We start from the raw sequence: 23,830 nt of genomic DNA on the forward strand, positions 1-23,830 counted from the left end.
TATGCTGCCAGGTACATTCAAAAATAAAACAGCTTATACTAAATAACAAAACAGTTACTAGTGAGACTATTTTTCCAAGTATCTATTACATTCTTATGGGGGAAAAAAGCAACAGTGATGTATAGAATGTATAAAATAGAAAGACTGGCAAATTCAGGCTTCCAACCTGGGTTCACTTCTTGGTAGCTCCCGACCCCGTAGGCATCCACGATGTTCTGAAACCCCTCAGTGAATTTGTTGGTGCGGATCAGGGTCGGGGGAGTTTCTTTTGTTGGGATTGTGTTCATGAATGAGGGGATCGTACCACCGCTCTCTCTCTTTCACATGAAAAAAACAAAAGAAGGGAAAAGTTACCACCCAAGAGCTCTTTCAACAAATCTTGGTGGCCTGCTATGACAAGGCCCTGTGCAGGGCCACATGGGGAAGTACTGATCACCCCCTGCCAAGAGTTCAAGTATAGCAGGAGTGACAGGAGGAACTGAGGAAAGCTCCTGGTGGGGTGAGACAGGGCACGCCTGGGGGTTGTGGTCTTACAGAAGGAAGAATCTAGCAAGGCTAGTGGTGGGAAGTGGTGAGTATAACAAAAACAAACCAAAATGCTGCCATAGTGGCATTCTGATTTATTCTTCCCTATATTTCATCTTTATTAGGTAATACTGTAGCTGTCTCTAAATTTCTCTTGAACATATTTAGGAGTTCAGTTCAGTTCCTCAGTCGTGTCTGACTCTTTGAGACCCCGTGAACCGCAGCACGCCAGGCCTCCCTGTCCATCACCAACTCCTGGAGTCCACCCAAACCCATGTCCATTGAGTCGGTAATGCCAACCAATCATCTCATCCTCTGTCGTCCCCTTCTCCTCCTACCCTCCATCTTTCCCAGCATCAGGGTCTTTTCAAATGAGTCAGCTCTTCACATCAGGTGGCCAAAGTACTGGAGTTTCAGCTTCAACATCAGTCCTTCCAATGAACACCCAGGACTGATCTCCTTTAGGATGGACTGGCTGGATCTCCTTGAAGTCCAAGGGACTCTCAAGAGTCTTCTCCAACATCACAGTTCAAAAGCATCAATTCTTTGGCACTCAGCCTTCTTTATAGTCCAACTCTCGCATCCATACATGACCACTCTAGACGGATAAACCACTAAATTCCAGTTTTATATTGGCAACCCTGGGGCTGCTTATATACACACATATGCACTAGACATATCAGTCATGTCTCTCAAAACTGATGCTACCTCAATAAATAAGAATCATCTAGAACTTTAAACAGATAAATACAACAGATGCTCCATACTCCAAAATAACTATTTTTATGCCATCATTATTTTGATGTTTTTGTACCATCACAGAATTATGTAAAGAAACAAGGTGATTAAGCAAAAGCTCATAAGAAAACATGTTTGTCTATTGAAGTATGTAAACCTGTTATTTTCAGTAAAGAACTTAAGTTTTGACCCAGAAAAAACTCTTGTATAGCAGAACTAACACAACATTATAAAACACTTATACCCCATTAAAAAATTCACACAGCAGCATGGCAGACTGAGCCCATAGTCCTAGAGTGAGAATAACCTATCATTCAAAGTTCAGAGACCACAGGAACTAAGATTAATGGGTTCAACCAAGATAGTTAACCAAAAACTTCCACACGACCAAAGCAAACAAACAGAAAGAAACACCGTAAGACAAGGGACAGAATGGGGGAGAATATTTGCTCTTGTATCACAGACAACGATCTAAGGAAATTAGTAAGAAAAGGACCAACCCCCAAGTGGAAAATGGGCAAAGCATGTGAACAGAGTGCTCACCAGAAAGTGAAAATTCAAAGGCTCTTAAACAGAGATTCAGGACTTCCCCAGTGGTCCAGTGGTTAAGAATCCACCTGCCAATGCAGGGGACCTGGGTTTGATCCCTGGTCTGGGAAGATACCACATGCCTAGGGGCAACTAAGCCCATGCTCTGCAACTAGAAAAACACACCACAATTAGAGAGTGGCCCCCACTCGCTGCAACTAGGGAAAGGCCAAGAGCAGCAACAAAGATCCAGCACAGTCAAAAATAAAATAAATGAATTTTTTTTTTTTTAATGAAAGAAAGATATTCACCTTCACTCAAAATAGGGGAAATGCAACATTTGGTTGCGTTCATCTGGCAAGTATCTGGCAAAACTGATCCAGCAATTCCACCCTGGGAATTTACCTAGAGGCAAATTTGTGTGTATGAACTGTCAAAGGTCAATAGTTAGTCTCTGTGCTGGCAGTATTTGTAAAGTTGGAAAGCACCTATATGACCAGGGACTAGTTCCATAAACCATGTAACATCCATTCTGGCAGGATATTAAACAGCTATAAAAACAGGGAAGTCTTCTTAAAAGAAAAGAAAGTATAAATAGCACACAATCTACTGTGAAGGAAGGGAATTCTCCCCTTTAATGTATTCCTATTTGTTTATCTATGATTAAGAAACTCAAAGACATAATAAAACTAAAACAAGGGTTGTCTTTGAGCAGGGGAACTCAACAAAACTAAGACTTTGGGTAAGAGGAAGTCCCTTCACTGGTTAATATTTCTTAATATTTTTTTGAGTTTTAAAACATGTCACTGAACTACTTACTCAAACAAATTAAAAATGCCACTGCAACTGCTGTATTTAAGTGGATAACCAACAAGGACCTACTGTACAGCACAGGGATCTGCTCAATGTTCTGTGGCAGCCTGGACAGGAGGGGGATTTACGGGAGAATGGATGTCTGTATAGGTATGGCTGAGTCTCCTTGCTGTCCACCTGAAACCATCACAGCATTGTTAATCGGTTATATTCCAATATAACATGAAAAGCTTGTTTTAAAAAGCCTGTGCAAATCACTTTGCTGTACACATGAAAACACTGTGAAGCAACTAAACTTCAATTAAGAAAAAAAGAATGCATGTGCACAGAGCTTCCAGTGACTGACTCTGCAATTTCAGTTCAAAAGCATCAACATGGTGTCCTATCCTGTCTATCTCATCTCCCGGAGCTTGATGAGATACACTTCAACCTTGGGCAGAAAAGGGAGGAGGGGAGAGAGGGGAGGGGAGGGGAGAGAGGGGAGGGGAGGGGAGAGAGGGGAGGGGAGGGCCGCCTCACCGAGCCCTCCTCCAGCGCCCTTCGCAGCTCGTGCAAATCAGCCTCAGGACACCAGACCTCTGCAATGAGGCACTTATTGGTCACATCGAAGCTGCACATGTTCAGCATGTGGTAAATGGCTTTCATCTTCTTCACCTGGATCACTCGGCTGTAGACTGATTCGGCAGCTTTACACAGCACTTGCCTTAAATAGTCCTCGGTTTTGTGAAGCACCTGGGTGAGGACAAACACATGGGATATCAGCTGAGCATCTGCCGGGCACCTGACCTCCTCTAGGGGGACCTCCTCTGGGGAGATTCCAGGCACCGGCCTCTCTGGGGACAGTTAAGGAAGTTCAGTCCTTCTCCTCCAGGCCTGGAGCTCAGGGCACAGGAAACAGTGAGATGTCGTGGTCCCCGGGGCAGCATGATGGCCTGGCTGGGCCCAGAGACCTAAGTCCCTAGTTCTTACCCACTTCAGCCTCACCCCACTTCCTGTCAACGCCAGGAGCTACCAAATCCCATCCCATTCTGCCAAGAAACGCTCTTTCACTCAGATGGGTCAGAGTGCACATCTAAGCAGAAAGATGACTTAAAACAGTGCTGGTAAAATTACAGCCAGCACTTTACTTGGGGCTCACTTATCCTGTCTGATGAAGAATTACACTTCAACAGATCAAAGATAACCAGACTTTTTTTTTTTTTTTTTTTAAGGCTTATCATTTAGAAACCATCTAGGTTTCTAACAGGCTGCTAAAATGAAACTCCCACGAAGAGGAAGGAGGTGACATTCCAGTCCCCCTAAAACATCTTGATTTGTCCACAACCAAAATTTTCCATATTAAAAAAAGAAACTAAATGGATGTGTAAATGTTTCACAAACCGTCAGATAAGGAGGTAAGTTTCTGGTTCACTCACGGTGTAAAGATCTTGAATCCGGGTATTCAGTCCCTCCTGGATCTCTCTGCGCTCCTCGGCTGTGTTTGGGTAAGGGTAAACGTGGCAGTGGTAACTAGAAGACAGGATTCAAGACAGCACCGCAGCCGTCAGAACTACAAGAAGCTATGTAGAAAACTAGAGCTAAATTTAATTCACCGTCTGGGTATATTTCCTCTAAACCAGAATAAAAGCAGCCCTCTGGGAGAAAAAGGTGCAGACGCAAGCTCCCAGCCATGCTAAGGCCCTGCAGACGGACACTGGACAAATGTCCACTGGATTCCACAGATTTGGCCAACTCTCTCCTGGCTCCAAATTCCATTTCTGCTCTCAATGATTCCTAAAAGCTCATTCCGAATTTCAACATTCTAAATTCACCATGAGCCTTAAGCTGGGAGTCTATAACATAAATCAAAGAACATACAATAATTACCTTAAAAAAAAGGAGAGAGAAATGAGAGACACAGATGTAGAGACGGCTTTTGGACACAGCAGGGAAGGAGAGGATGGGACAAACTGAGACAGTAGCACTGACATATATACACTACCATGTGTAAAATAGCTAGCTCATGGGAAGCTGCTGTGTAACTCAGGGATCTCAGCTCAGTGCTCAGCTCAGCTCAGATGACCCAGAGGGGTGAGATGAGGCAGTGGGAGGAAGGTTCCAGAGGGAGGAGCTATACGCAGACATATGGCTGACTCAAAGGGTTTACAGCTGAAATTAATACAATGTTGTAAAGCAACTAATTATAATCCTTTTTTTTTTTTCAACAAGAAACTTGAAATAAAAAAAGAAAATCAAGGGAGCAAAAAGCTCTGGATTCCTAGCACTCGCCCTTGACATGTGCTACGGTGACTCAGACTGTAGAAGTGTCTGCTTGCAAAACGGGAGACCTGGGTTCAATCCCTGGGTCGGGAAGATCCCCTGGAGAAGGAAATGGCCACCCACTCCAGTACTCTTGCCTGGAAAATTCCATGGATGGAGGAGCCTGGTAGGCTCCAGTCCATGGGGTCGCAAAGGGCGACTGAGTGACTTCACTTTCACTTTCACAGTGAACATCCCCTGGGGCCATGTGACACCAGCTCAGAGAGGAGGCAGGGCCACACCTCCCAAGCTGCAAGATCTCCCACGCTGCCTCAGTATTTGAATGCCATGCTTCCTATTCCTCTCTACGCTCTCACCATCAAAATTATATTCTTACTCTAGCTTTATCTTAAGCAATGATATTTGTGAAGTCAGGGGATTATCTGTTGGCTATAGTTTTTGTCATCTACATAAAATAAATATACATCTATTAGAGTAAGAACAAGCTTACCCATGTAACACCTAAAATTACTTTTCATAACACCATTGACTGTGTATCAAACTCTGGTGAACACTGATCCAAAGGAAATAACCAAGTCCCACCCTTACCCCAGCAAGAAGCAAGGCCAGCTAAAATCTCCCAGAGTATAAGAAAACAAAAGGCCATTCTTTTGAGTTTTGGTGTGGCCTTGTTTATTTCCCCACTAGTAACAAAACTAAGTCACAGACTGATTCTTGCTGGGACACTGCTCTGCGTATCTTGAAGGTTCATGTGATCCAAGAGTCTTTTACTTATACCACCTCATTAGGCCGCTCTGAGCCCACCCTCTCCACCACTTGCCAGGCCCCCTTCCCCAGGGCAAAGAAGCTAACTGTGAAGGGCTGGACAAAGGATAAGCTCCAGGGGGATAGATATGCTGATTCGTGGCTCAAAACAACAGAAAGGCAGCAAAGAGTAAACCTGGATTCCTTCCCCGATTGATCTTGAGCCTTAATTCCCAAGAAAGAAATCAAATCTGGGAATGTTAAAAACATGGTGTTTACTTTTAAATTATCTTAAGTATTACACTGGCAAGGCAGATGACAAATTAAATGTTTGAAAACATGGCATTACAGCAAAGAAATCCCGTAACAAAGCCCAGCAGCCTCTGCGTTACTCTTCAGAGACCTATTTAAGGAAAACTAGAGGCTACTGAGAATGAAGAAATAAATGAAATAAAATATTTCTTTTTCTTACCAATCACATATCTTCTTAACCTTGTGGCCAATCTGTTCTCCCCAAAAGGATATCAAAAACACATACCATTTTATGACTTCTCCCTACAAAGGATAAAGATGACTGTTACTTTTGCAGGTAGAACTCTGAAAACCCTGGCAGCTCATACTCTGGCAGAGTTAGTTCATTGACGTGTTCATTCATTCAACAAACACTGTCCACACTCATTATCTGCAGATTCCACAGCTGCAAATTCACTCCAGATATAACCCCCAAAACCAAAACTTGCAGCATTTTTTCACTCATTTGCAGACATGCAAAGTGACAAAAGTTTTGAGATCCCCAATGTGCATTTCCAGTTGAGGTCAAACAAGGTGACCATAGTTCACACTGTGAACACGTGTCCTTCCTGTGGTCCGTCCAGCTCCCAGTTTTCCACATTTCTGTGCCTTTCATTGGTCATTCGGTATTGGAAACGGTCCGCAGGGGTGTTGCTGAAGTGCTGCCTAGAGTTTCTGAGCACAGGAAGGCTGTGAGTTGCCCTTAAATGTGTCCCATATGAGTTGCTCAGACACGCATGCTAGCGTGGGTTGGCAGTGAGTTCAATGCTAATGAATCAACAGTATAAATTAAGCAAGGTGTCTTTAAACAGAACACATATAAAAAGAGGTTATGGACTAATTAGTTGACAAAACCCTGTGACCAGAGGCTCAAAGGAACCCAACCCTATGCTTCTCCTAGGAGTAATGGCTCGGTTCTCATGGAGACTGTACAACGTAACTATACAAATGAGAACTGACAGTATTTACAAGTATTCTACAACTAACAATGAATAGGTTTTTGGCTTATTTGCCAGGCACTGTTCCCGGTGCTGTGAATACAGCAGTGAACAAAATAGACAAAAGTTCCTGACCTAGGAGGGGAGGGAAGCTTGTATCCAGGTTGGCAGTGAGAGACACAAAGAAAGAACATAATATGCCAAGCGGAGATAAGGGTGATAAAATAATGCTGGGCTTCCCTGGTGGCTCAGTGGTAAAGAATCTGCCTGCCAACGCAGGAGACATGGAGTCAATCCCTGGTGCAGCCCGCATGCCATACAATGACTAAGTCCATGCATCACAACTACTCGGCCTGTACTCTAGAGCCCCAAACCCAAAACGACTGAGCCTGTGAACCTGGAGCCCGCGCTCTGCGACGAGAGAAGCCACCACAACGAGAAGCCCAAGGACCACAGCCAGAAAGTAGCCCTCACTCGCCATTACTAGAAAAAAATCCATGCAGCTGCAAAGACCCAGTGCAGCCAGAAATAATAATAATTATAAAAAAGAAAATAAAGCTGGGGGGAGGGGAGTGACGGGGAGAAGCGGGTTGGGGACTGCAATTTTACATCAGGCGATCAGGGAAGGCCTCCTGGAGAAGGTGACACCTGGGTCTAGAGGAGTGAAGGGGCGAGGAGCAAGCCACATGGATCCTGGGGAAAAGCCTCTCAAGCAAAGACAAAACTCAGACAGAGGCAAGATGAGGCGAAGTGAGAAGGCCAGCCTGCCTGAAGAGAAATGGCCAGACCGAGGGCCAGAAGGGTGACCGGATGGGACACTGTGAGGCTTTGAGCTTTTGGCTGAGTGAGACAGGAAGCCGAGGGAGGGTTTTAGGTTGGGGGTGAGGTGGGGGGAGTTTGACTAGTTTCACAGGAATCATTCTGGACGCTGGAAGGACGAGAGCTGAGCTGTCGCTGACTGAGACGGGCAAGCTGGAAGATCAGGTCTTTTCTTGGAGGCAGGGGAAGATTGGGAGTTCAGTTTTAAGCGTCCTGTGGAAATGTCTTCAGGGACCTTCAACGTTATGGAGGAGCCAGTTCAACAGAAGTCTGGTATTTGGGGCAGAGGTCCAAGCCAGTATATCCATTTGGAGATGGTATTTAAAAGATGGCTTTAAAAGCCTTGAAACAACGTGGGACAGGAAATAGGCTGGAGACCTTCAGGCAAAGCAGAGGCAGTGAGATCCTGAAGGTAAGGACACAGGGCGGCCGGGGACAGGGGAGGGCGGGGAAGCGGCGGGAGGAGGAGACGGCTGATGTGGTTGGGAGGCTGGGTACACTGAACAAATACCTAAATTACACAATTCGTGAACGATATTGTCAGTAAGGGGAGCCAGATTTTTCACTGTCAGAAGAGAGTGAAAAAGAAAAAGAGACGTCTAGAACTGTGGGTTACAGTCTGCACAAATGGGGGGTGTGGGGTTGTTGGTTTTTTTCTCTTTTGGCTGCACCACAGGGCATAAGGGCTCTTGGTTCCTGACCAGGGATCAAACACACACGCCCTGCACTGGCAACACGGAGTCTTAACCACTGGACCGCCAGCAAAGTCCGTGAACAAACGTGCACAGGCAGCTGCAGAGGAGGGTACCGCTGTGTGTGTGCGTGGTGTGTGTGGGTGTGTGTGCCTGACTGCTGCATGGGCCCAGGAACCACAGTGCTCCAGCACACAACGAGAACCTGAACACCCAGATCCAGGTTTCTAAATTCCGCCCTCTACTAAAAGGTGCCAAGGCTGACTCCAGGCAGAGACCAGGACAATCCTATGTTGCCAGGAAGTAAGGGACTGCTTGCTGAATGCTGAGAACGTGCCAAAGGCCAGAGAAACATGCACAAAGCGACTCCCAGTGGCCAAATCAGACAATTTGGGCATCGAAACAAAAAAGGACAGTAACAGAATACAAGTCATCAAATAAAGAGGAAGGTCTGAGTTCGTGGATGAATGAGTAAGTGACCGTGAGGGCAGGGCAAGCATTGCCTTCTGCAGGATGGTAACCAGTAAGCCCAGGCAGAAAATGCTGTGACAGAGGTGACAAGTTCCAGAGAGTCACCGAGGAGGCCGAGGCTGGTGGGTAGAAGTCTGGTGAGGAATGAGGCCCCAGTGACCAATAACCTTGGAATACCTCCTCAGCAACCACTGAACAGTTAAATAGGGCAGAAGGGTGACATGAAAGTGGAGAAACCTGGAGGACACCAACATGACCAGGCCAACATCACATGCCCCCTGGTGGGAGGTGCTGAGCAGACCAGAGCATCCATGTTCCCATCAGCAACGTGTGCTCAGAGCCTAGTCGTGAGGAAGCACTGCATGGACCCCAAAGGAGGGTCGTCCCACAGAACACGATGTCTGTCCCGAATGCAAGTCAGAGTCTCCCCTAGGCAGCAGACCAGCAAGGAAACAAGGCAAACTGTGAGGAGTCTGAAGGGCATGTTTGTATTGCACCAGTGTTGCATCCATGTTGGTTTTTCTCATTTGCAGGGTTGTATCGTGGTTATTGGGCTTCCCCGGGTGGTGCTAGTGGTAAAGAACCTGCCTGCCAATGCAGGAGACAGAAGAGACATGGTTCCATCCCTGGTTCGGAAGGATCCCCTGGAGGAGGGCAGGAACACCCATACCAGGATTCTCGCCTGGAGAATCCCATGGACAGAAGAGCCTGGTGGGTTAGAGTCCAAAACAGCATTCCTGTGATGGGCAATGGACACTTGTCCATAGCTTACTCTCAGAAGGTCTGTAAGGAGACTAGTGAAAACGGGGATGGGACTTCCCAGGTGGTACGGTGGGTAAGAATCAACCTACCAATGCAGGGGACACGGGTTCAATCCCTGGCCCGGGAAGATCCCACCAACTAAGCCCGTTTGCCCAGAGCATGTGCTCTGCAACAAGAGAAACCACCACAACGAGAAGCCTGCACACCACAACTAAAGAGCAGCCCCCACTCACTACAACCAGAGAAAGCTTGTGTGCAGCAAGAAGACCCAGCACAGCCAAAATAGATACTTTTTTTTTTTTTTAAAGAAAATGGGAACAGATATGCAGAAAGTGGGTGACAGAGTACATGCAGCAAAGGTAACAGTTGGGAAGGAACAGGAGAAGTCTTCATTCTCTTCTGGCAACTTTTCTGTAAACTGAAATTATTTCAGGATAAATTACTAAAGAAACTACACTGGAGGAAAAAAGAAATGGCATTTATAGTGAATTTTACTTTGAACATTCCTTAATGATTTTAAAAATAGTACTGTGTCAGGGAATACAACCACCTAAGACATAATATGGAACAGGGATATATACAATATAAAAAACACAGATCTGAAACCAGGTGCCTGAGTCTAGCTTTGACAGAGAGACTGGTCAGCATCTAAAAATGATACTGACAAAGGAGAAAATGGCTAGAAATACCCTCGGGTTTGTAAGGACTTTCAGAGGTCAGACACTGGACCCAAAAGATACTAAACATGACACTACAAACATTGGAGAAGACTCTTGAGAGTTCCTTGGACTGCAAGGAGATCCAACCAGTCCATCCTAAAGGAGATCAGTCCTGGGTGTTCATTGGAAGGACTGATGCTGAAGCTGAAACTCCAATACTTTGGCCACCTGATGCGAAGAGCTGACTCATTTGAAAAGACCCTGATGCTCGGAAAGATTGAAGGCAGGAGAAGGGGACGACAGAGGATGAGATGGTTGGATGGCATCACCGACTCGATGGACATGAGTTTGAGTAAACTCCGGGAGTTGGTGATGGACAGGGAGGCCTGGTGTGCTGCGATTCATGGGGTCGCAAAGAGTCGGACACGACTGAGTGACTGAATTGAACTGAACAAACAAATCCTAGAATCTGAGTAAAAGTTACCAAACCAAATCCCACATCCTCCCCAGAACAAGGACTGATAGAATGCACACTGAAAGGTAAGCAGTAATCCTCTCTGAGCAGGGGATTACAGGTGACTGATTTTCATCTCTGTATTTTCTATGTTATTCTCAGTTTTCTAGAACAAGCTCACATTTCCTTCATAATCGTGGGAAAGGGAGGAATTGTGGTTTTAAGATACACATTTCTGTCAATTATACCTCAACAAAAAATTAGAAATAAAAAAAGTTTTTAAGAAAATTAAGAGTTTCCCTGGTGGTCCAGTGGTTAAGAATCTACCTGCCAATACAGGGGAAGCGGGTTCGATCCCTGGTTCAGAAGATCCCAAGTGCCACAGGGCAACTAAGCCACAAGCACTGAAGCTCAAGATCTAGAGACCATGCTCTGCAACAAGGGAAGCCACCACAATGAGAAGCCCACGCACCACAGCTAGAGAGTAGACCACTTGCCACAACCAGAAAGCCCATGCAAAACAACAGAGACGCAGCACAGCACAGCCAAATAGAATCAAAAATACAGATATAAATTTTTTTTTAAAATTTAAAAAAATATACATATACATATATATACACATCCCTATCCAAATCTATCCATGTCTCTGTATTTCTTCACAGACATTTAATGCCCTTTAACATACTGGTATAAACTCAGCACCAAAGAGCTTAGAAATTGTATTTTTAAAAAATTTTTATGTTTTGCGTGAGAGTGATATGTTCTCAAAAAAGAAAAAACTCAGAGATATGTAAATGCTACTTCAGAACAGTTTTAATCTTCAGCTTTACATGGAGAGGTCTCAGAGGTCACAGGTGATGGATAATTAACATATTGCTACTGGCAATTTCAGGAGGCACAAAAAATATTGTAAGTGTATGGTTAATGAACAGCTTGACTGATTAGATTTTCCAACAGGTGTGATTTACTCAGGCTAAACCTTATAAAAATCATTTCACAGCCAAACTCCTTTATGCATCAAAACTATTCCCTTGAGAATCTGCCTGGAATATAGGAGACCTGAGTTCAATCCCTGGGTCAGGAAGATCCCCTGGAGAAGAACAGAGCAAACCACTCCAGTATTCTTGCCTGGAGAATCCCATGGACAGAGGAGACTGGTAGATTATAGTCCATGGGGTCGCAAAGAGTCAGACACAACTGAACAACAACATTACAGCCAAAATTCCTAAGGCAAATCTAGGAAAGAACACATGAACACTTCTCTCAAAATTAAGAAGCCCAAGTTCCTTTTCTACCTTTAGTAGATCAATTCATCCTCATTTAGAGCAAAATAGTTATTTTTATGGTTGAAGTCTTAAAAAAAATTAATCACAGCTATTTTAAAAGGTAATTATGGCTCTTTCCTCTCTGGCTCCTCTGCTTCCCTCCCTGAATAATTCATTCCTGAAGCCTCAGATGTGCGTTCGGGGATGGACCTGGAGAGGGGAGGGGAAGGGCAAAATCAGAGCCCAAGCTCTATGAGGAAACATGCTGCAGGGGAGCCACCCAGAAAGGGTGAGCAGGGCACCCACACCAGGGGGCCACTCAGTCAAGGGGCTGGGGAACTTGAAGCTCCGTATGGAGAGAAGGTGAGGGAAGCAGAGATAAGAGATCAGTGGGCAGACTGGTCACATACAAAGGGTCTGATCAAATAAGTATATAAACAATGGGAGTTGAGTTTCTCACCATTGAAGAAAGGAGTTACAAATCTAGAAATGAACCCTACAAATGAACTCTACAAATCAGGATGACCCTATGGTACTGGAGTAGAATTGGATGTAAAGTCACGGTTTTCACTTACACACACAGGTACAGAAATAAAGTTGTGAGTGGGTGAGTCATTGGCATGTGTGCACCCTTTGTCCACTGACAGAGCCGGGAACAGCATCACCTCATTCACAATGGGCACACCCAGAAACCACAGTGTGGCTTCTAATTACCATTCTCCACTAAAGAGAACTAAGCTCCTCAGAGAAATGGCTAATTCCAGAGCTGCATGAGGGAAATTACAAAATGAATCTGGATATATTGTTATCAGGAAAGCAAAGAAGTATTCAAAAGATGATGGGAACATGTAAAAAGAATATAAAAGCCAGCTGAATAGGCTCCAGATGGCCAAATCTAGAGAATTTGAATATCAAAATAAAAAATCAAAGTAACAGAGTATTACTCATTGAATAAAACAGGAAATAAATTAACAGACTGAAAATCTGATGAGGAACTGAGTATTTACAGAGTTTCAAAGCACTTCCTCAAAAACATGTATTAAATACAAAGGAAAAGGAACTACAAATTCACAGCGGAGACGACTAGGAGTCACTACCTTGATCAAGAGATCAAAATGAACATCACAAGTAATGGGACAAAGGAATCATGTGCCCCTGATGGGAAGCAGTGAGAAGGCAACATCACTTCTAGGACATTCTTGACAGAGACACATAACCTGAATCTCATCATGAGAAAACATCAGACAAACCCAAACAGGGGGCCATTCTACCCAAAACACTGGTCTAGAATAACTTTTAAATGCCAAGACGATGAAGGTCAAGGTAAGACTGAGAAATTATCCCAGAATGAAGGAGACCAAAAAAACATGACAAGTGGGCACTCCCTGGCGGTCCAGTGGTTAGGACTCTGCACCTCACTGCTGAGGGCCCAGGGTTCAATCTCTGGTTGGGAATCTATTCAATAAGATTCTACAAGCCTTGCAGGGCAACCAAGAAAAAAACAGACATGACAAACAAATCCAAAGTGTGATTCTTAACTAGATCCTTTGCCATAAAAGACAGTATTGGGACAACTGCTGAAACCTAAACTGGATCTAAAGCTCAGAAAGTAGTGATGTATCCACATTAATGCCCCTATTGTACTTCAGTAGAACAGGAGAAAGTCCCTATTCTCAGGAACTCCCCCCAAACGTATCCAAGGAAAGGAAGGAATCCGGTGAACAACTCACTCAAATGCTTCACTCTGGACTGTACGTCCAGCTCTGGGGCAAGTCTGTCACTGCTGAAAGGAGATGGTGACATTTACTCACTGTTTCAGGGTCTTCCAGGGGCTCATCCAGCTCTGCATAGGTCACAATGGTGTACCCTTTGCAGACCCTCCACAACATTTTTTCAAATGCTTCAACTTTTCCTTGGTTAATTAGGCCAGATATAAATCTATGAGACAATAAAGGCTGTGGTCAAGTAAAAGCAATGAATATTATCAAACTGCAGTAAAAGGATGATGAGAACATTCATTTCTGGCAAAATGGGGAAGATACCCTGAAAGCTCTCCAACTGAACAATATCTGAAATGCTGGATTAAATATTTTTGAAACATCCTCTTCAATGTAAAGCTGAGCTCATAAATTAGAGAAATTCTTGGAATCCAAAAATAAAACAGGACCTCATAGTTATGTCCTGATGTATTATATGGAGCCAGTATCTATACATAACCAGTATCTCAAGGCCTTGAGTTTCAAGGCTAGCATGGGAGAGGAGCCCTGAGTCTATATCAGGTGAGGAGTTAGAACTAAAGCCCCACAATCACCTCAAAGTTGGGACTCTCACCCCCCTCAACAAAGGACTACACCTTAAGTGAATAGGTGGACTAGAAAAAAATCCATCTTGCAAAGGAGCCTACATGCAAACTTGTTTATTTCCGTTCAATTTTGGGGAGAAAGGGGAGAATATTCCTTGATGATTTACAACCACAAGTTAGAACGCACTCAGGTTTGTGGATGAAATTCATATTACATGCAGAGTGAGTAAACAAACAGAAAAAAAAGTTAATAAACTCAAGCAGAGAAATTAATGTAAAATGATTCCAAATAGATGGAGTGCTCCCAAGTACCTGACATATGTAAAAATAAGTTCTTTCTGAAGGAATACAGCCTGACACTAAACATCACTGAATGCCTACAGATAAGGAGCAAAGGAACCGAAGTTCATTGTAAAAAGAGATTATAAAACACATGAGGAAACACATTACCATTAGTTCAAGTAAACAGAGAGAATAAATAGTAAAGAGAGATCCTTAAAATATGATTAATAAATTACCCGATTCAGTTTAGCCCCTATGTCCCCACCAAATAAAACAGGGCTTGATGCTTCAGTGACATAAGCTATCTGAAGCTTACGGAGTAATGATAAACGGCACGAATGTTCCTTCTTTCCAGTTCATGATACCAAAAGAAGCAATTCCCGTCATATCTACTTAAAAAGTCAATACAGCTGAGTGATTCAACTCAACAAACACTAGAGTACAGTGTTTTCTTATCACAAATATTCACTTTCTTTCATTCCACACAGGCTTGCAGATGGTGGCTGCTCATCTGCTCCCTTCTCCCGCTGACAAGAAGGACAGTGTGAAGCGCGCCAGGCCAGTTGTCACCTACCCCAGTTTCGCTCCCAGCCTCTGCATACAGCTGTGGTCCAACAAAGACTCGTTCTCCAAGGGTGGGAATTCCTCGTAAGTGGGTTCGAACTACAAGGAGACATGAAACCAACAGTGTCTCACCGAAAGTAACACTTTAATTCCTAAGTCCTGTTTCCAAACAAGTCTGCAGGGCAAAAGAACTACTCAGATCTGGGTGCCAAGGTAACTCAGACATGTGAGTCGGTTCTGATAAAGAAAGAGGATAACGTCCCCATTCCTTATTTGTAAACTACTTGATGACATCTACATATAATAAAAGTCTGGTTATAACGTATGTCATCACCTTAACCTAACACAGAGTAACTGTATCAGAGGTCACACCTGCCACAGGAAGTGAAATGAAGTCCCGAAGGAATATACTTTGCCCCTCTCTGATGCTCAGCTGAGTACAGTACTGCTGCATAGGCTGTTCATTATTCCTATGTAGGTTTTCTTTTTTTTAACTTCCATTACTTTTAGGAATTTGAGAAGAAGGAAAGAATAAAACTGAAATTTTGGAGTTTGATTTCCACTGTTCAGTTTTTTCTCATGATTATAAAAAGTATTTTTTTCAACTGCAAACTAAAGCATTTTACAAATAGGAAGTAGTTATGGTTAAAACCAGGGCTTCCCAAGTGGCTCAGTGGTAAAGAATCCACCTGCCAAGCAGGAGACTCTGGTTCGATCCTTGGATCAGGAAGATCCCCTGGAGGAGGAAATGGTAATTCACTCCATTATTCTTGTCTGGAAAATCCCATGGACAGAGGAGCCTGGCGGGCTACAGTTCACGGAGTCACAAAGAGTGGGACATGACTTAGCAAAGTAAACAACAGCAAACGGTTAAAACCAACATGGGAATCCAGCTGATAAATAAAACGAAGATCAAAATGTATCTCTTTCATTTTTTAAAGATGTATTTCTTTTAAAAAGCAGTATCTCTATAGGAGTTGATAACAAAACCCAAAAACCTGATGGGAATGAGATTTTTATAAAAGAAATGCGCTCCTGGGACTTCCTCAGTGGTCCAGTGGTTAAGACTCCACTCTCCCAATGCAGGGGGCCTGGGTTCAATCCCAAGTCAGGGAGCTAAAATCTTGCATGCCACGTGGCCGAAAGGAAGAGGAGGAAAGGCCCCTCCTCCCAGGCATCACCAGCACCTCCACGGTGCGCCTGACGAAGGTCTTGGTCACCCGCAGCAGGTGGGTGTACTCGATCAGCTCCAGCAGGTTCTTCCTCAGCTTCTCCTTGTTCTTGGTGACCTCTCTCAGCTCGACCTCCAGCTTCTGCAACTGCTCCTGAAATGAAACGACAGCTGGGTTACTTCCAAGTCTGGCTCTAATACTCTTTTCACAGCACCCCAGAACCAGGAGAGGTTTCAAAAAGCCAGAATGTATATGAGAGTTTGATAGGGATATGAAAACATGCACAGCTTTTCAAAGTTCATCATTTACTGTTTCATATTAACTCAGGTACCCGTGATGGCAAGCACTTGGGTGCCATGATGACTCTGCACGCTAATCTCAGGTTATCATTTCTTCTGGTTTCCCTTCACCTGCTTACTCATTACCATACACCAAAGAGTCTTCCTCTTTTAAGACTACATTTCCTTTTATTTGTAACATAGAAAAACACTCTTTCCCAAACATACCTATTCCTAATCTCTAGCCTGAGTTTCTATGCAGTTGCACTTATTCAATTAATTAGGCATAAAAATACTTGAGAACAAATATTTAACAATTAGTGTGTACCAAGCATCCTTACCGATACTTTAAGGATTAAAACAGTAGAAGCGGAAATCTGTAAAACCCACTGACTCAATGAAAACTTGTATTCAAACAAATCCCCTGACACACTACATTTATTACTTGTGCTCTGCTTTACTGAAATGATAAACAGCTAGCAATCACCGTATTTGTAATTACATCATAACCAACACACCAAACAGGCCAAACCAACTGACTGCTCTCACTGGACTGTATAGGTGTCTCCAGAGTCCGTTCATATGCAACTGCTAAACGACTTCCTCCCAGTAAAACAAACAGCACAGTCAGCAATGGAATGGTCCCAGTTATACAGTACTAATCGTTTTAGAAGGGCTGTAAAAGCTCTAGTCTATTTCCGACTGTGATAAACACTCAGATGAGGAGACCAAAATCTCAACAGATAATTCATGGGGGTGGAGGGGGATGCTAATGAATGAATGACCCCATGCTCTCACAGTGTATCCCCGACACTGAACTCCAAGAGAAGGAATCCTGCTGGCTAACCACGGGGAACCACTTTCACACTAGCTTCTGATAATTCGAGGGGAAAGGGTCAGGGTGAATCGGGGGAGATGTGTAGGGCACAGGTCTGAAGCCTCGATGACCTGCAGTAGCAGCAGCATGCTAAGGCCTGCAGAAGCCCAGAGGTTACATGACCAGATCTCATGATCTAATTCTTGTCAATCTCTGTTCAATACCACCTGTCTTATACTAAGGAAGAAGAAAACTGAATTCTAGTTAAAATGTATCACAGATAATGTTACTGAGAGTTAACCATAATATGGTTCTTTGACTTTCATTCCACAGTCTTGAGAAGAAAGGCAGAAAAGCACTAGACAATATAAAGTAAGTGAATAAGCCCGATCTGAGGTTAGTGACCTAAAACCCTCCTTCAGAACCAAGTTACCTGCATTTCCAGCACTTGTTTCAGAGGTGGTGCCGGAGGACTGGTCTCCCCCTCAGGGAGGGGAATATCAGCTCTATTGATTTCCTGCACCAAGTATGCTGTGGAAAAGTTAAACAAATTAGACTGAAAATCTTAGTCCAGGATGTTTCAGTGAGAACATTTCATGTCCCCACTTTTCCCAGGTCATGTAAAAACTGTCTAAAGGCACAAAAGTCTGGATTGTCCCAATTGACTGATAGATGACTTTTGTCACCTTGCTTCTGAACATCTGTAAAATAATTCTGCCTGGAGAGATCAGCATAGAGTGACAGTAACCTATATGCATATTTTCTGAAATTTCCTGTCCTTCATTACTAAAACTCTAGTTAAAGAACTCTGTAGTCACACTTGCCTCTGCCACCTGTAGATGAAGCAGAAAGTTAAAAGCACACTTGGAAGTGCAGGAATAAGCCACCAGAAATGTCAGTGTGAACTCCCTGCAGATGCCATTAGGAGGAAATACACATCCATCAGGAAAAAACACAACAACCTTTCTCAGCAAAAAGAGAAACCGCAGGGCAAAGAGCCCGGCTCTCCTAAGTCACCAGTTAGCTGTGATGGTTTGACTTAGGACCACTTACACTAGATTCATGAAACTAATACTCAGACAGCCAAAAATAACTTAAATTCTTTAGTCTACATTTTCAATTCCTTTTAGCATCTTTTTCCATAGGATAAAAGTCATAATACCTGGTAAAAAATCGTTACCAGATACAATGTTTTGGAGAAGTCTTACTAGTTATTTTACTAGGAAGGAAGGAAGGAAAGGGAGGAAAGGAGGGCGAGAGGGAGAAAGAGAAGGAAGGAAACAGGCAGGAAGAGAAGAATGTCTTACCAATAAGAGCAAAGGAAGCAATGGGTTTAAGAGCTTTTTGGAAATGGATGTGAATTTCTTTAACCTATTTTACCTAAATTTGGGCTTCCCCAATAGCTCAGCTGGTAAAGAATCTGCCTGCAATGCAGGAGACCCCTGGTTCGATTCTTGGGTGGAGAAGATCTCCTGGAGAAGGGACAGGCTACCCACTCCAGTATTCTTGGGCTCCCCTGGTGGCTCAGACGGTAAAAAATCCACCTGCAATGTGGGAGACCTGGGTTCGATCCCTGGGTTGGGAAGATCCCCTGGAGGAGGGCATGGCAACCCACTCCAATATTCTTGCCTGGAAAATCCCCATGGACAGAAGAGCCTGGAGGGCTACAGTCCATGGGGTCGAAAAGAGTAGGACACGACTAAGCACAGAATAGCACAGCACATACCTAAATTTACTTGATGGTTCATTTTCTTTTTAAGTCTGGACTCTTTCTGAAACAGTGTAAGCTACAGGAAGCCCTGGGCATGTCTAATGTCCTGTCAATCCTGCCCTGTCTCTGGAAACTCATTCCAAATATACAACCTGATCAATGACTCATACACGTGGCAAAGAAGGAAGTGTGATATTGCCCTGTCTTTCATGATCCACACAAACGACTGGGATCTCAAACAGTATGCAGAGGACTAGGCTGCTGATGACCCAAAGGTTTCTTCTGATCTTAAAAATCCCAGTTAAAAAATATAAAATCCACAACAATTAACTATTAGAAATCACTCCAAAAGTCATCTTATCTTCCCTCCTCAACTCTCTCATCCTCAGGTTTTTCTGACAGTGACTTTGGAATTGTTCCCCTCTCTGTATTTCAAGCAGAACTTCAAGGTTTGAACTGATAAAGACTATTTTATTTTAAAAGATGCTTGCTCCTTGAAAGAAAAGCTATGACAAACCCAGAGAGCATATTAAAAAGCAGATTCATTACTTTGTCAACAAAGGTCAACAAAAGTCAAAGCTGTAGTTTTTCCAGTAGTCATGTATGGATGTGAGAACTGGACCATAAAGAAGGCTGAGTGCCAAACAACTGATGCTTTTGAACTGTGGTGTTGGAGAAGACTCTTGAGAGTCCCTTGAACTGCAAGGAGATCCAACCAGGCAGTCCTAAAGGAAATCAGTCTTGAATATTCATTAGAAGGATTGATGCTGAAGATGAAGCTCCAATACTTTGGCTACCTGAGGTGAAGAGCAGATTCATTAGAAAAGACCCTGATTGAAGGCAGGAGGAGAAGGGGACAACAGAGGATGAGATGGTTGAACAGAATCACCAACTCAATGGACATGAGTTTGAGCAAGCTTCAGGAGATGGTGAAGGACAAGGAAGGCTGGAGTGCTGCAGTCCATGGAGTCACAAAGAGTCAGACATGACTGAGCAACTGGACAACAATAACATTTTATTTTAGGCTAAGATGTTAAAAGTTTTACAGATAAAGGAAGTAGCCTTGAGCTGCTGAGTTTTAATGGTTAACAGTCAGAGAACACTGATGTATGCAGAGGAAATAATCCCTGAGAAAAAGGAAATTATTAACCAAGTTATCTACCACTTCCTACCTCCCTTGTGCTCTGATCTAATTTAAGTATTAACATGTACATTGTTTCTAAATTATAACAAACTACAAAGGATTGGCTAAATAACTCGTGGTATATTAATACCATAAAATACTATGCTGCCACTAAAAACAATGATGAGTTAATCTGTTTATTGACATTAAAAGATGTTAAAGTACCATCAATGAGAAACAAAGCTAATAACAAAATAACCTGATCATTATATATGTAAATCCTTACTTTTATAGATGAACAGTAAAAAGTGTGGAACGAAAATATAAACCTACATAACAGTGATTACATGAATGGTAAGAATACAGATAACTTCTTTTTTCTTTTCTACTTGTCTAGATTTTCTAATTTTTCTAAAGTGAACAAGGTTTGCTTATATATTCAATTATATAAAATAATAATTTGTTTAAAAAAACTTACCCAATATTCGCTCCAGTTCTTCACATCGCTTCACCTCACCAACAAATTTTCTTTGGAAAGAACTTACATTCTGGTTGAGCTGAGAAGAAGGATGAAAATTTTGCTCTGAATTTTCTAAAATTTAAAAACAACTTCGATTTTATAAATAAAGTACGACTGCCAAGGGTTTAAGGGAAAAGCATATCCTTGTATACTACGGAGTGGGAGTATAAATGGACACATCTTTTCTGGAAAGCAATTTGGCAACTGTTATCCAAAAAAGTCTGGGGACTTCCCTGGTGAACCAGTGGTTAAGAATCTACCTTCCAATGCAAGGGACACAGGTTCGATCCCCGGTGGGGGAACCGTAAGCCCACTCGCCACAACTAGAGAGTGCAGGCACCACAGTAAAGACTCAGCTCAGCCAAAAAAATAAAAACAGATTTTTTAAAAAGCCTGAAAAATATCCTCTAGTCCAGAACAATTCCATGAAGAAATTCAACCTAAAAGAAAAAACTATGGATACAGACAAAAATGTATGCAGAAGAGGATCAACTTCAAGGATAGAGAAAAAACTATTGACCATGGAAAATTGCCTAAGGAAATCATGGTCTACATCCACACTGTGGAATACTAGCAGTAAAAAGAGGGGGAAAAAAACAATACATCAATATCAGGGAGGAGATACCCAGAAACATGATGCAAATGAAAGACGACACAAAGGACCACATATTGTGCAACTCCATTTCTACGAAATGTCCAGGAAAGGAAAACCTAGAGGCAGAAAGTAGATGAGTGATTGCCTGGGTCTTAGAGTGAGGAGGGGGATGACCTGTAAATGAGCATAAGTGACCTTACTGGGATGATCTCATGTTCTACAACTGGCTTGTGGCAATGGACACAGTACTCAGAAAATTTTCTAAAAACCAACAAATTGTACACTTGCAGCAGGTGAACTTTATGATACACATCAATAAAGCTGTGTAAAAATTATGGGTCAGTAATACAAGTGATTACTATACATTTATTAAAAATGATGTTTTAAGTGACCAGGTATTTGATTATATTAAGAAATTATTATTAAAAACTTTAGGTATGATAATGGTATCTTTTTAGTGTCCTTATCTTTTAGAGGTACTTAGTGAAATATTTATGAATGAAATAATATATCTGGGATTTGCTTCAAAATGATCTTGTCTGATGGGAGTTTCCTTTTTTTTTCTTTTTTGCACCATATGGCTTTCTGGGGTCCTGGCAGTAAAAGCACCAAGTCCTAACCACCGGACCACTAGGGAATTCCCTCCATGGGTTTATATTATGGGTATATAGGAATTCACTGTTTCCATATACTCTTCCCTCTACTTAATATCTTAGCAAACAAAGCTTAAAACAACAAAAATTATTATAAAAGAATATTTAATAAAATGAGGAAATTAATCACAACTTGTGTGTGGGAAGAAGGAGATTAAACATATTATCAGTGTGGGGCTTCCCAGGAGATACAGCGGTGAAGAATCCACCTGCCGACGCAGGAGACGCAGGTCTGATATCTGTGTTGGGAAGATCCCTTGGAGGAGAAAATGGCAACCCACTCCAGTATTCTTCCTTGGGAAATCCCATGGACAGAGGAGCCTGGCAGGCTACAGTCCATGGGGTGACAAAGAGTCAGATACGACTGAGCATACACACATGCACACACTATTAGTGTGGCTCCAACTATATAAAAATATCTATACATGTACATTAAAAAATATTATTAGAAAAACAATGTTCGGCCAATGTTAACCAAAATGGTAAAGTGTTTATTTCTAGCTAGTGGGATCATGGAAGTTATTATCCTAGGTTTTCCAAATTTCCCACAGTGGATATATATTACCATCACAACTTTTTAAATTACAGTAATTATTTATGTTGAAAGGCACACAGGGCAAGAATTTTAAGTTTACTCCACGCAGCACCATATGGGGTGGAAAGTGAAAGTTGCTCAGTCGTGTACGACTCTTTGCCACCCCATGGACTTTACAGTCCGTGGAATTCTCCAGGTCAGAATACTGGAGTGGGTAGCCTTTCCCTTATCCAGGGGATCTTTCAAATCCAGAGATCGAACCCAGGTCTCCCACATTGCAGGCAGATTCTTCACCAGCTGAGTCACAATGGAAGCCCATCTGGCATGGGGCACTCTCAAAATGGAGAATTAGAAACAGCGTGGCATGAAGCTGCTTGAACCACCTGAGAATATCTCCCGTAAAGCCTCAGTTCTTGTTCAGTTTTCCAAACTTCTATAAAGAACTAACCAGAAGAAAGACAAAAATTCTAATCTCACTTCTGTTTGTCACATTTGCACTCATTTCTGGAAGTCACACTAATCCAAACTAGTAACCACTTTCAAGTTTCTAGTGATTCAGATACCCTCTGTCTGGTTAGAACTAAGAATGAGCACAGGAAGCCACCCATCAAAAGCTGTCTATGAATGACACGGCTTCTCAGTTTTGATGTCTTTTTCTTCAATATCAAACACTAGTGAACTCAAATCGGACACCAGGGTTCCACAAATAGTAGGATCTTTATGAGGAGGCAAACTTCTGTGGCAATAACGCACATGTGACTGGATATGACATCCGCCATCGCCTGCTTACACAGCATGTTAACTGGTTTTTTTCTATTGTGTGGTTTCTTGTGTGAAGTTTAGCTTCTATTTTCTTTTTAGGTGGCAATAGCACCTTAATCCCAAGCGAATGCTATGAAGTACATTTTAACACAGATTCATTTTAAGAATAATAATTAATCTAGAAAAACCAGCCGAGGTTGCCTGGTGCTGTTTTCACCAGTATCCACACCTGCGATCCTAACGGACAAAAGGTAAACACCATCCTCAGACTCCAGACCCTTAGAAAAGTGGGACAGCCTTGCCCTTCGCTCAGTCCTACTGGTGAGTTGAATCACCTTTCTTTTCCAGGTCTTCTCTTTGGCTATCATTGCAGAAACTCTGGTCCTGCCTCTCCGCCCTTAGAAGGATCGCTAAAAGAAAAGGGGGAAACGCTCCCACCTGCACAAGCCAGAAAAGACTGGCGTCAGTAATCCCACCCGGTGAGCACAAAGTCAGTAAGAAACTCCAGAAGGGAACATAGAGAGTCAGGTATGATGGAGCTCTCTGCTCTAGCTGCTT

At 42.9% G+C, this 23,830-nt stretch overlaps 1 protein-coding gene and 1 long non-coding RNA gene across 2 annotated transcripts in view; one reads left to right on the forward strand and one right to left on the reverse strand.

The window, feature by feature from the left end:
* ATP6V0A2 (ATPase H+ transporting V0 subunit a2) overlaps positions 1–23,830 on the reverse strand; it is a 40,341-nt gene that overhangs the window by 14,498 nt on the left and 2,013 nt on the right. Inside the window, exons 2-10 of the mRNA XM_070475132.1 lie at positions 20,686–20,764; positions 17,807–17,904; positions 16,294–16,431; positions 15,117–15,205; positions 13,770–13,896; positions 6,080–6,162; positions 4,020–4,113; positions 3,124–3,336; positions 167–317 (exon numbers count right to left, since the gene is read on the reverse strand). Coding sequence (XP_070331233.1) covers positions 167–317; positions 3,124–3,336; positions 4,020–4,113; positions 6,080–6,162; positions 13,770–13,896; positions 15,117–15,205; positions 16,294–16,431; positions 17,807–17,904; positions 20,686–20,764 — 1,072 coding nt within the window. The remainder of the gene's footprint in view (positions 1–166; positions 318–3,123; positions 3,337–4,019; positions 4,114–6,079; positions 6,163–13,769; positions 13,897–15,116; positions 15,206–16,293; positions 16,432–17,806; positions 17,905–20,685; positions 20,765–23,830) is intronic.
* On the forward strand, positions 7,761–15,662 carry LOC139037770 (uncharacterized). The gene is made up of 2 exons (XR_011490669.1): positions 7,761–8,067; positions 15,031–15,662. It is a non-coding gene; the product is annotated as an uncharacterized lncRNA (long non-coding RNA).

Source organism: Odocoileus virginianus, chromosome 12 (assembly GCF_023699985.2).
Source record: "Odocoileus virginianus isolate 20LAN1187 ecotype Illinois chromosome 12, Ovbor_1.2, whole genome shotgun sequence".
In the NCBI taxonomy this organism is placed as follows: domain Eukaryota; kingdom Metazoa; phylum Chordata; class Mammalia; order Artiodactyla; family Cervidae; genus Odocoileus; species Odocoileus virginianus.